The 12997-nt window shown below is 39.1% G+C and overlaps 1 protein-coding gene across 10 annotated transcripts in view; it reads right to left on the bottom strand.

Annotated features, from left to right (window-relative positions):
• PLCB4 (phospholipase C beta 4) overlaps positions 1–12997 on the bottom strand; it is a 190541-nt gene that overhangs the window by 64460 nt on the left and 113084 nt on the right. For all 10 annotated transcript variants that reach the window (XM_077781972.2, XM_021540284.4, XM_077781975.2 and 7 more), the window contains 5 exons: positions 11273–11352; positions 10671–10724; positions 5513–5594; positions 4704–4804; positions 4015–4072 (listed from right to left, as the gene is read on the bottom strand). In XM_077781972.2, coding sequence (XP_077638098.1) covers positions 4015–4072; positions 4704–4804; positions 5513–5594; positions 10671–10724; positions 11273–11352 — 375 coding nt within the window. The remainder of the gene's footprint in view (positions 1–4014; positions 4073–4703; positions 4805–5512; positions 5595–10670; positions 10725–11272; positions 11353–12997) is intronic.

The raw sequence follows: 12997 nt of genomic DNA, 5'->3' as shown, positions 1-12997 counted from the left end.
AATTTCACAGCATCATCACTTAATTCACAATAATTTACAATATTAGGATTTCATAATATATGTCACATTTAGGTACAATTTAGCAGTGATTTCTAATAGACTAATAAAATTCAGAATTTGTATGTTTTCACTTTATAGTATGCTATGTAACTTTGGTTTTTTCCTCCATGCTGGATTAGAGCTGCACACTGTGTGCCTGATTCTCCATTAAAAGAAAATTAAAACTGGAATTGATGGAGTAGTGGCATGTAAATAGATGCAACAAAAAAAAAGAAATAAATATGACTGTGAAAACACTCTTTTACCCCAAAAGGTGCACAGTTTCCAAGCTTTAGTTTCAGCAGAATTCAGAAATGTAACAGGCCACCCCCAGTTGGCAGTCAGTAATTTGGAGTGGACAGGATGGTGTTGACATGGCTTACACAGCACTATCAGCATTTGCTGTAATTCCTTATATGGAAACTTTTTAAACAATTTTTTCTTTTTTTCCTGTAACAAAAGTATTATCCAATCCAATCTCTTTTCTTACAACCAATCCATCGGTTGTTTATGTGCTTAATTAACTCCAAGAAATTACAACCAATGCCAACTCAATCATGCAGTTAGGGAGGGATGTTTCAAGTAATGCTACTGGTAGTCTGCAGCATCTAAACACAGCAGGTTTGTCCAGGCCAGAGGGGCTGTTGGGATGCCCAGGAACACTCAGATCAAAGAGCACATGGGAACAGATGGATGCAGGACACGACTTGCTCAGCAGCACACACCAACAACACCACAACATGTCATGCAACAGTTCCACAGTGACAAAGGACAAGGTATATATTTATACCCTTAGTGACAATACACCACCTCCAAAAATGGTCAGAAATAGTAGGGAAGGTTCTTTGCTCAGGAAAAGGGCTCTTCCCTACTCGCTTCTACAGTTAGTAATGAGCAAACAGAAGAAAATAAATGGGACAAAGCAGAAAGTCTCCTCTTGAGAAAAAGTCCCAGAGTAATCAGAAGGAGCAGAGAGCAAATATTCTTCCAGTAGCAGTGATCATTGCTCATCATCGATCCTCCAGTAGAACAGAAGTGTATCCCTATGTTCACTTTGTTTAAAAAAAACAAACTTGGCAACTGATAAAGATCTGCTTTTAAAAAGTGATAATGTTCTCTAGTGTCTTTTGGGGAAACATTCTGCACCATGAAGCTTGATGGCACAGGGAACTTGTGACTCAAAAGCAGACCAAAACTTAAAGTGTGAAATTTCATCTCAAAAGATAACATGCCCCAGGATTAACTGTGTGTGTGCAACAAAGGTGTGTTTGATTGTTCTGGTTACCCTACCAGACAGAGCACCCTTACACCAGGCACTCCCAGCCAGGTGAGGGTGAACTGACTACAAACATGGGAAGAAAGGGTGCCTAGAGGGTTTTGCAAAGAGAGAAAAGCTCATTCAGCCTCCCCAGCCTGCCTCCAGCACCTCAGAGTGGGTACAGACTGAGACACAGCAGCTCAAAATGCTCAAACCAGTTCTGCCTAAAACCAGCATTTGCCCTGCAAGTGGTGAGACCCTCTGGGGAGATGAACAGCTGGGGGATGGAAAGAGGGAGTGGGAAGGAAGGAGGAAGAAAAAGGAAGGGGAGAGACAGGGAGGAAGAGCAAGGAATTGGGAATAGGAAAGGATCTCCCCATACCCGCCTCCCAAAAGAATGGATGAGTGCTGGTCAGACTACTGAAAATTCCATTTAGACCATTACTTGTCTTCTTATTTTATTGCTGTAAATGAACTGCAGGAGTAACTCTCAGTGGTAGTGATTTCAGTCCCTTTTCTGCTATCTTTCCTTTTTTATTTTTTTCCAAAATTTGACTTTAAAAGTAGGAGATCTAGACAAAATACTCAGTGCATGACAACAATTAAATTTCTAAAAACTTCCCAGAAGCTTTAATACCGAAGTACAATTAAATCATCTGTCAGCCAGCAGCATTTAAAAGTCAAATAGAGATAGGAGTTTGGAAAAACTCCAGGAAAGCTGCTCACTCTCCTCTCATACCCGGTAACATATCCTCATGCTCTCTTAAAAACCCATAACACTTAGAGCTTCTGCAGCATGCCTTGGAGGTTACTTCAAAATAATTTAAATTAAAGAGTCTCATGAAGAGTTGCTCTGCCAAGTAGCTCGCCTCTCCTATGTAATGACAATAACCTTTTTATATTTGCCAGCATTAGACACCACTGCTAATTGCAGTGTTGGCCAGCAGCCAAGGGGACAGAAAAGATCCTTTCAGGAGGCACATTCTGGGTAATTTTGTGCCTTTCAAATTCTGACAAAAACTTTAAACTCAGTTTGGAGACCAGAAGACCTCCAACACAGACCAAAGGAATTGGTTTCAGTCACCAGAATAAATGTCCTACCCTAGAAAAAACACTTGAGTAATTTTCCCCAGCTCTGGTCCTGAGGCAAAGGGGCCAACCACAGGATTTCCAACTGCAAAATGTATTTTGTCAATATGAATGTGGTCAACAAGATGCATTTTTCCCCATATTACCTATATTTACCTACATAAAATAATGTTTCTAATTCTGTATAAAGAACTGCTAAAGTCACACAAAATTGAGAGCACAGCAACTCAATCTTTATTTTTCAATTAGTTACTGGAGATAGGGGGTTCTTACAAATGCTGGCAGCTTTTCTTCAGAAGTTTAGTCTCCAAGGAACTACACTTTAAACTAAAACAATTAGAGATCAATTTAAAAATAATGATAAAACAGTCATGTACCTGAAAATGAAGAGGGATGCTAAAGAAATCAGAAGCTAACATGGTTTAAAGTGGGGTTAGGGCCATGAGCTTCAAGCAGTAAAATGTACCTAGCACTGCAGGTGAACTGGGGACTGAGGTGCTTTAAAAGGGATAATTTATAATTTATAATTTAAATCACAACACTGTCCTTTCTCTCCCCAAAGCAGAAGCAAAGATGACAAACCTTAGCTCTGACCCTAGCCCTACAAACATTCAGACACTGAATTGTGGAAATAGCTGTGATATAAAGAAGTCTCACAGCAGTAAGATTAAGCCTGTGTAATCCTAATTATGCAAACTGTTAATCTTCTCTCTCTCTTTTCTTTTTGAGTACCCTTTTTACAAGTAATTCAGGTTCAGTGAAGAGTAAGGCACACGTTCAGTGCTGAAAAATAAAATAATATTCCAAATTGGATATATAGGGAGTTTTACAGCTTGGATCTTCAGGCTGAAGTATCCAATAAATAAACACACACACACACACATATGTATATAAACATATATAAAATTGAACTACCAAGTAGTATGTGTCTGTTTTCCATGGGTGTGCTCTTGTCAAATCCACATGCTGCATTTATTGCTGGAATTGCAAACGAGGCAGTTTTCTATAACTTACTGTGCTTTAGGAATAGAAAAGAGCCAAGCCCACACTGTTTATTGAACTACTTCACACACTCATGATGCTTTTAAGAAATACTAAATACTTCTGCCAACAACTGCATTTTGGAAATACAGCAATAAAAATATTTCCTCCTATTCTGCACACATGGTATTTTAAAAATCATATGCAAACTCTTAAAATATCCTCTTAGCTCTTACATTTGTAACAGATTGAAATACTACTGCTGACGAGAATCAAATCCTTGTTTATAAACACATACTTCAGTTTTTCTACTATCTTAGAAGGACTAGTAGATATATTTATCTGGGGCCTACAGGTAAAATAACTGCCTGCAATCGAATACTGGGTGTATTTTAGTAGAATGGAACAATTAAAAAAGTATTAAACACACAGGACACACACCACAGCACAGCAACAAGTAACCAACAAATGCAGCTGCAAGGCCAACATGTAGAAAGCAGAACACAGGGCTGGAGCTGATTTTTGCACCTGATGTTCCCACAATGGAAAGCACAGCAAATAACGGCACGGGGCATGCAATGGGAAGATTGGAAGAAGCAAGCCACTGCAGACAGACTTTATGGTAGTTAATGTATGAAAAAGCTTACTTCATTTAGAAAGCTCACTAATTGGTCTACCGTTAAATAATCAGTTTTGTCTCCATTGCTGAAAAGGAATTTATTAAAGAATGTGAGTTTTTGTACACGATGCTACAGTAGGTATGATTTACATGTTGACATTGTTGATACTTTTAAAACCACCTACTATTTGCTACTTGAATGTAGCTCTATAATCTCAAAATGAACAGTCACAGAAAACATACTAATTGTCTATGCTTGGCACAGTATATCTCCCACAACATCTCTTCCTATCCCTGAACAAACATTACATCATAAAACAACATGTAAGTCCTCCAGCTGAGAATAAATTGGGTGAAGAAACTTTTCAAACTTCGAATTTCTTACTTAATTTAATTAGTTCACATACTGTGTTAATCATCTAAAGAGCAAGTTAAAAATTACAGTAGTTAGTAAAGCCAATGCAAAAAAAAAAAAAAATTCTGGGTGTTTCCTCTAACTCATGTAAAAGTTGCTCTAAAATACAGAGTGAACTTTTACATTAATAGTCTCAGAAGGGAGGAAGGAGTAAAACATAGACTGGAGCTTGGTCTTAAGTACTGCTGATGCTACTAGGATCCAAGGGTAGACAAATTTTACAGTGTTCTGTCACTATTAGTTATGGACTAAAAATACAACAAAATATCTTTAAAGCAAGATTATATTAAAATTGAACTTACATCTTCTTAAAGAGGTCCTCTATGTCAGTTCGGGGACATATCTTTTGGGTAAGCTCATAAAATTTCTCATAAGTAAAAGCTGCAGGCTCAATTTCATCATTCTGCAATGAAATGCAAAGGTACATTTATCCAGACAAGAGAGCTTACGTGCTTTTTTCCCAAGAGAATATCTTATATCAGAAAAAAAAGCAACTGAGAACTGGTTTAGCTCCTTCCCAAGTGTAAAATTACCTGGTTTCTTTTGTACTCTCAAAGTTATTCTAACTTCATCTTTATCATAGATTTGTTTAATGTGACTGCATTCCAACCTCACAGTAACAATAATTCTACATAAACACAGAGCTGGAAAACAATTTATTTTTCTTCTGAAGCTTAAAAAAAAAACCAACCCAAACCCAAAAAAGTTCAAGCCATCACCTCTCTGGGGCTGCTGGCAGGGGCTCCCACTGCAAGTGGGACAGAGCTGGAGAGCAGCTCTCCAAAGGAGGGGAGCAAAGAGCAGGAGGAGTCCAAGAAATTCAACAAAAAAATCAATTACATGCATATTTTGTGCTCATATACTTAGCATAAATGAACAAAAGGTAGTTTGTGACAGAAAAGAAGGGAAGCCTCCTCTAAGAGGTTTAAGGACCTCTGTGTCATACAGATTTAATTACATTTTGGCTTTAGTAAACAACCTCCAGTGATTAGTAAGTATCACGCAATAGGCACACTTTTTGTGATGCAAATGACTTCGATTACAGCTACAAATGTGAATGAGTCATTACCTTATTAGTAAACAAAACCAGTTATTCACAACCACTAAATACCTTTCCACTGGGAAGACCCAATTCCTTCAGTGCCTGAAAGATCACTTTTTCTGTTTTACCTGATGCAAAGGTCCTGGTTATGCTAAAACAAAAAACAGTAGAGAGGGAAAAAAAAAAAACAAACAAACACAGAAATGTTAGTAACTTTTTAAGCAATCAGTTTTCTCTCTCTTGCTTTCACTGCCAACATTTTCCTCTGGCTTCAATTGATGCATGTAAACAGTTTCCAAGTAAGAGTGCAGCTGAAGAAGTGCTTTGAGCTCCAGAGAGCAGCACTGCTCTGACTGCAATCCAGCCATCAGAAAATACATCAAAATAATGAACTGAAACAGAACAAAAGAGGGTTTATCCCCCCAGTACACTGGGGTACAGAGCCATGCAAAGCACTCTTTTGTTTGCTCTTTTAAGCTGTGTGCTGGTACAAATTACTGTTTAGAAAGCAGCAGATTCTCCGAGGGAGGAGACTCATGTCTGATCATTCCTGATTGTGGTGACTTCCCTTCTATCCCAGGCATTAAACTGAGCCTCCACAAGGTAGAGTGGGCTGTTCCTAAAGGCAGCTTCCTTCCTCTTTCCTTTTCAAGCAGCTGCTGCTACCAAGAGACTACCAGCCACATACCAAATCCCATTCCCTGCTGCAGTGTTCCCTCTGGATGCTCTCTCACCTCACAGCCAGGGAGAATAAATACCCTATCCCAGCCATGCTGCACAGAGATCCTCTCAGCTGCCACTGGAATATTTCCACCAAACTGATAACCATCCTGCTCCTTCCCAAAGCATGACTTCACCATGCATACAAATGACAAACTGGTTTCACTTGGAATGAGATAAATCCCACAGAAATGCAGCTATTTGGTATGATTAATAGGAAAGTGGTATATTTCTCTTTCCATTTGAGAAGAGTCAGAATAATCCCTGGGTCTGGAAAGGGGGATCCAAACCTGATAGCTTTCCTGCCTTCTGTTTAGGCTTGAGCTGGAATGCTGTGACCCACAACCCCTTGATTTTGGTGTCTTCATCTGGAGAGAGAAACTGAATTCTGCATCCAAGATGTGTTTCTAACAAAAGCTGAACAGTGGGAAACACTTGATGACTGCTGGTAAGAATGTGCTGTTCTTTATCATCAAGTGAGACAAACATTTGCTGAGACTTTTAGTTAATCTCATGCATAATAAATAATTTCACTTGGCAAGAGACATGAAACAAATTGTGGCTGCTATTTGTTGCCATAGCAATTCATGGTTGTTTTATTCTCCAAAACACTCTAAACTGCCTATGTAAATATTTTCATACTAATAAAATTAAGATCAGGAAGTGAAAATATCTAAATGATAAAAAAATATTTTAACAAAACATAGCCATGTTTTTCTTCTTACTGGGTCCTTACAACAGTTAGATTTATATGTCCCTATTTAGGCATCTAAGTTAGCTATTTAAGTTTCCAAAGCTGACAAATACCAAGATAATTTCACTAAAATATAGACTGAGTTTAACTCCAGGCACTTGTTTCTTAAAAAAAATCTTAAGGCATCTATTTTTTCTGCTAATTCTAAACCACAGAGTAATGTTAGCCATACAATTTACAACCTATTTCCAGCCCTGTAAATTTCTATGTCTTTTATAATGAATTGGACTCCAATAATAAATGTCCTGTAAAACATGCAATATTGGTGTAAGCAATTAATCAGATGTGTGCCAAGATTCCATGGCCGCAGGGAACTTAATTTTGATGCCAAATGTATTTTTTTATTTCACAAAAGCTGACAGCAAACACAGCAGTAACTTGTAATGACACAGCAGTGTAGAGAAGATTGCATGAATCAAAAAAGATTGTAAAAATACAGCATGACATGTTCATTTTGCCAAGGCTATTGCAAATAAAACTGTTTTTCCTTCTATCAGAAGAGACTTCTTCCTAGCAGATTTACATTCATCTTGACACCTACAGGTGTTTACTCCTCTTTTTCCACCTACAGTGGTTCAGGGTTCATGCTAATATGCCAATGTACTTCCTCATAAATATTTAAAATACTTCCCAACTCTGGAACTGAACAATATGGCTCTATTGTGCTTGTTGGTGGATTAAATCACTTGGTTACTTCAGACCTTCACCACTTCCCAACCATCACCTCAAAAATCAAGCCACCACAACCTATGGAAATCAATCTTCTGCCATGGCTCCAGTGAATTTATCAGCTTGGCTTGACCTGCCTACGCTGTACAAGAAATTATCTAAATTTGATTTCCAACCAACACTGAAGTATTGCAACAGATTTCTTCCAGACGCTCTGGAGTAATTGAAATTAAACACACTTTTAAAAACTCTACTTTCAAATTAACTTAATTAAACTAGTGAATAACAGATTTAAGGTTCGTTTGTCATAGTTTAGCCCCTTCTTTTTTTACTATGTATTTTCATAGTTAGAACCTAAACTTGCTTGAATCCTTTTAAATGTAGTGATACAAAGCGAGAAGCACAGTCTGAGCAAACCTAATTTCTAACCAGGCTCCAGATGCGCAGATGCAACTCACTCACATAGAAAATATATTTTCTGCCTGCACAGTTGAAGAAACCAAGTAGATTTTTTTTTCTTTACAAATGCTGACCTGTTTGCTCATCTGTTACAGTAGTGTTAAAATCTGAACATATAAAATAATTTACAAATGCCATGTCTTTGCAAGACACTGCTAACCATCAGAATTTCTTCTCTCCCAAACACAGCACTTCAATAGCAACAGACCTATGCCCCAGAATCCATTAAAATCCAAAAGCAGCTTGAGAAAAATTTTTGTGACTTTGCAACTCCCAACTGCACAGACAAGGAGTCAGGAGAATATTTATGGCATCTACCAACAGCCTGAGGAGTGTCACCTCCTCATGGCTCATCATTCCTTATGGGGATTGTGACAGTTGCAAAAGTTGTTTCAAACTTGGGAGGAAATTCAAGGAGCTCTGATTCTGCAGGTGAGGATTTTTTTTTTCTCTTGGTGTTTTACAGCACTTCTGTGTAAAAATGAAATACAGGTGGGTCTTGTGATACACATTCCTATGGCAGAACTGACCTGCTGGGGGTTCTGTTTCTGGGAGAGAAAACTTCCCATCTGTATCCCCAGAGCTGCAGCAATTGCTACAGGAGCCCCTGGCAGCAGCAGGAGGAGGAGGAGGAAGCAGGGCTGAATAAATAACAGTGGATTTAAAACAGGTCACCTGGAGGAGAAGCACCAGTGGTTTAAACCAGTGCAAGAGGTACTGCGGGAAGCTTGTGGGGCAAATGTGAAACTTAGGTGCCCCTTGCAAGGCAGAGGCACTCAGCTCACATTTCCCAGGGCTTCCTGGCCTGCCTTCCTCAGACACACATCCCTTCCTCATGCATCTCCCTCCTCCTGTCTCCTCTTGATCTCTCCCTCTCTCTGCACGAAGAAGGGGGAGGCAGTGAAATGCACCTCTGCCCCCATCCCAGGCTGACCCCTGGGTGTCCCACTCCAGGATCAGCAGCTCCTGCTAGATCAGGCCAATCCCATGGCCTTGCCATCCCACATCAGGGCCCTGGCTCCCCTTCTTTTCTATGCAGCTCTGCAGAGCACATTGGTTTTTCCTCTCCTCCATTCATACTGCTCTTCTCACGGACATGTCTCCTCATCCTTTGAGTGGGTGACACCCCACTTCCTGTGTAAGCCCCAGAAATTTGCCACATTTTATTCAGACCAAGATAGCACATTCCTTGGAGTGTCCAGATGCAAAGGAGATTCAACTCCATGGAATAGTAGATCTCTAATGAATTCACAAGCAACCTGCTATTACAATAAATTAAACTGTTAGGGACTGGTCTATGCTAACCTGTAAATAGTGCAAATTCAAATGTAAAGATTTAATACACTGGACCCAGTGAACTGGATTTTTAAGCAACAGACAGTCTTCATACACAAATTAGTATGCTGCAGCCCAACAGAGAGATTTATGCCTCACTAAATGTGATGTAAAATATTTAAAGGCAGAAACCATTTCAGACAAGCTAGCACACTATAAATTCCTACTGTGGAATAGGGTTCTGTGTTCAAGCACAGGCATAAAGCTGTAAAGTCCTGAAAATTGATTTGTCCCTGTGGTATTGTTCCCTTGTCATTACCCTCCAGCTGATGAAAGTCCTCATGGGACTCCTGCACAGGAGGTACTTCATGGCAGCTGAGGTTGAGGAATAAGCAGAGACTTGGCCATGTGAGAACTGGAAGATGAACACACTGAAGCAGCTTTAACACTGTCAAGGTGTCACCTGAGTCATGAAGCTAAAGAAACCTGGAAAGCAGCATGGCAGGCCCTTTGTCTTTTTGCTTACTGTATAGATGCAAAATCCTCTTTTCCTCCCTTGAAAAGAAAATCTGTTGTGTGGGGCTTATCTTACAAAGTCCTCTTTCTTCCTCCCTTCGGTGAGATTCTCTTTATGAAAAACCAGCATGCCCCAAAAATCTGGTTTGCATGTACTTTATGAAGAGAAAAGCAGCTCAGTGTCTGGGCAAGAATGTAGTCATAGAGCAGGAGGGGGGAGTGCTATTGCCTAGCCAGAGAGGACTGAAAAACAGTAACTTGTCATAGTTAACAGCTGCACAGAAGGAAAGATGCTGTTCTGGCTTTCCTGTTCCCAACAACAATAACCCAACAAGTTCATTTACCATGTGGACAAAACAAAATATTATCCTGGGGGTTCCTATAAAAGCAGGAGCATTTTTGGCAGATGCATATATCTCTTTTACAAGGAACTGCAGTTTAAAAGTATCTTTTTGTCCTCTACTTAACTGGTCTGCAAGCTTTTATGGCTCATTTTTTAAAGTACTTTCTCAAATTTTACAACTGAAAAACTCATCCCAGGGTTTGAAGAATGTTAGGCTGAGAAATCTGATGCTCTTAGCTCTAAGTGACTTTGAAAACTATTAGAAGAACTCATGTCTTCATTACAATGGATTGTAAAAAAAAAAAAAAAAAAAAAAAAAATTACTAGGCTGGTAAGAAGTTCTGCCTAGCTTACCAAGGAGGGCAGATAAGAATATCTAGTTCTGTACTTACTCTTACATATGTATTAGTAATAAAATTAATATTATATTCTGTTATTAAGCCACACAGAACTAGGACGTGAAAAAACATAGAGCTCCCTAATGTGCTTACCTCCGAACTGGAATTTTCCCATTTGTGTTTGTTAGAAAGGCCAGCTTCATCCAGCTGAAATTAGGAATGAAATATTTTAAAAATATTATTTATTAAAATTGGGGTCTAGACACTTAGGTTTAACTTGTTGCCATGTCTGCTAAATGAGTACAAACAAATAATTGTTCTGCAATAAAAACATTTCAATGCTTGAGGCAGGGCAGTTCTGTAACTGTAAAGGCAAAAAGCAGCCCAAATAAATCAGTACAGCAATTAACACCAGCATGAAGATGAGAAAGTCTCACGGGCTTTTCTTTGCATATGCATCAAGGAAAAAACAAACCAGCCAATAATTAGAACATACACTACAATAAATCAAATGAACAGTTACAGATTCTCCTGTAATTTCTCCTGGGCAGGTGCCAGATATAGCCTGGAGACATCTTTAGTCTCAATAAAAGACAAACTCTTAACATATTTAACACCATTTTCTTTCTGACACTGTTTTGTAAATGTCAAACTATGAGAAGCACTTTTTTCCCCAATTACAACAAGAAAAACATAGGACAGAAAACAACAAGGACAGAAAAATAAAGGAGACAGGAGGAAAGAAAGTAACTTACTGTTTCTTGAGACACGTCATTGGACTGACATTGTTAGCTCTAAAGTTATGTATGATGGATCCAAGCCCTTCTACCCATTGCTGAAAAACACAAAACCATCGTAACACCAAATTAGCAAAACTGAAGAGGGAAAAAATAGGAAAGTCTGGCATGGGGGAAGGCTCCTCCTTGAAGCCATGCATAATGTTAATAACCTGTGCTGAGGAAAAAATTGCCCATGTCACAGCCCATACCACAGAAAAGCCCAGCCCCATTTCATCAATTTTACCCATCACTACTCATCCTCCACTAATCAAAGGGACTGTGCTTTCCATTCTTCCAAATGCTACATGTAGTTTCAGCATTGCCAATAAATGAGTTTATTGCCAGCCAAGGTAAGTGATCCACTGACTGATTTATTAAGGCCTCCATTTATATCCTGTATGAACACTGGCCTCCCTTTTGGTGACAGGAGGCAATATCAGCTCTTGCTGAGCTAATATTTATTTATGCTGAGGCCTCCATTTATATCCTAATGAACATTGGCCTCCCTTTTGGTGGCAGGAGGCAGTATCAACTCTTGCTGAGCACCATCATAAAATGTGCTCAGCAAGAGCTGATATTGCCTCCTGGCAATATTTCACTGGTTCAGCTTAGAAAAGGAATGAAATAAAAGATCAATATGCTAGAGGAGGCACAACAACTGTTCTAACATCCTGTTATATATTCAAGCCCTGCTTGTTTCCATCCTTACAATGCATAGCATTCCAAATAATCCCTGGGATGACTTTCAGCCAACAGCAGCATTACAGCACTTACTTCTGTAATTCCTCTATCAGGGAACTATTTTTCTGCTGTAGCCTGCACCCCAGCTTTGCAGAGCTGCAGAGAAGCAGCTTAAGGCTTACACCCTGACATGAACTCTCACTGATTTCAGCAAGAATCCTGGCAGGAAAAAGCCATGGCAAGAGGAAAAAAATGGCAGTGCTTCAAGCCAAGTTCCATCTCAATTATGCCATTGTAACACTAGGATTACTCAACTGGTAATTTACACTGGTGGAATTGAGATGGGATTTGGTCCACTGCTAAACATTAACCTTGGGAATAAAGGAGCTTTTTGCTTCTGGCCAAATGCTGTGCATGCAGCTTGAGTTGACTTGGGCAGGATCCAGAATATGACACTCATAAATAGATGCAGATGAGTGTATTTTTCTTTTCATGAATGAGTACTGTACATCTGCAAGACAGATTTAAAAAATAATGATTTATATTGGAGGAGCACTAACCTCTTTGGGAAATGGCATATTGTAAACCGCAGGCAGAAAATCCCTGGGGTTAAAACAAGGTCTGAGGTGTCAATTCAACAGATAAGCAGCACACTTGAGACCCCTGTACTCATGAAATATTAAATCTGTTTTGCTTTAGGAAAAGTAGTCACTTACTAAGATATGTGTTAATACTTAAGTGTTCTTTTTAAAGTTATCTTTTAAATAAGTACTGCATAAAATATTCATTTAAAGAAATCAAGTGTGTGTCTGAGAGTAATTTGAAAAACAGAACTATCACTTATGAAAAAAAGGTGGCATTTGGGGTTTTCTTAGGTGTCTTTTTGGGCTTGAAAACAACCCCTCAGTAAGAGTCTGCCCTCCCATCTCCCTTTTTCCAGCTGCATGAGTAAGATGATTTTGTAGTCATAGGCTGAAGGGACTGCCAAGGAAGATAAAGCAAGCAAGGTTCATGGGGCAA

The sequence above is a fragment of the Lonchura striata genome, chromosome 3 (genome assembly GCF_050655825.1).
Source record: "Lonchura striata isolate lonStrDom1 chromosome 3, ASM5065582v1, whole genome shotgun sequence".
Taxonomy (NCBI): Eukaryota; Metazoa; Chordata; class Aves; order Passeriformes; family Estrildidae; genus Lonchura; species Lonchura striata.
The sequence above is the reverse complement of the archived record's forward strand: the minus strand, read 5'-3'. Positions and strand labels throughout refer to the sequence as shown.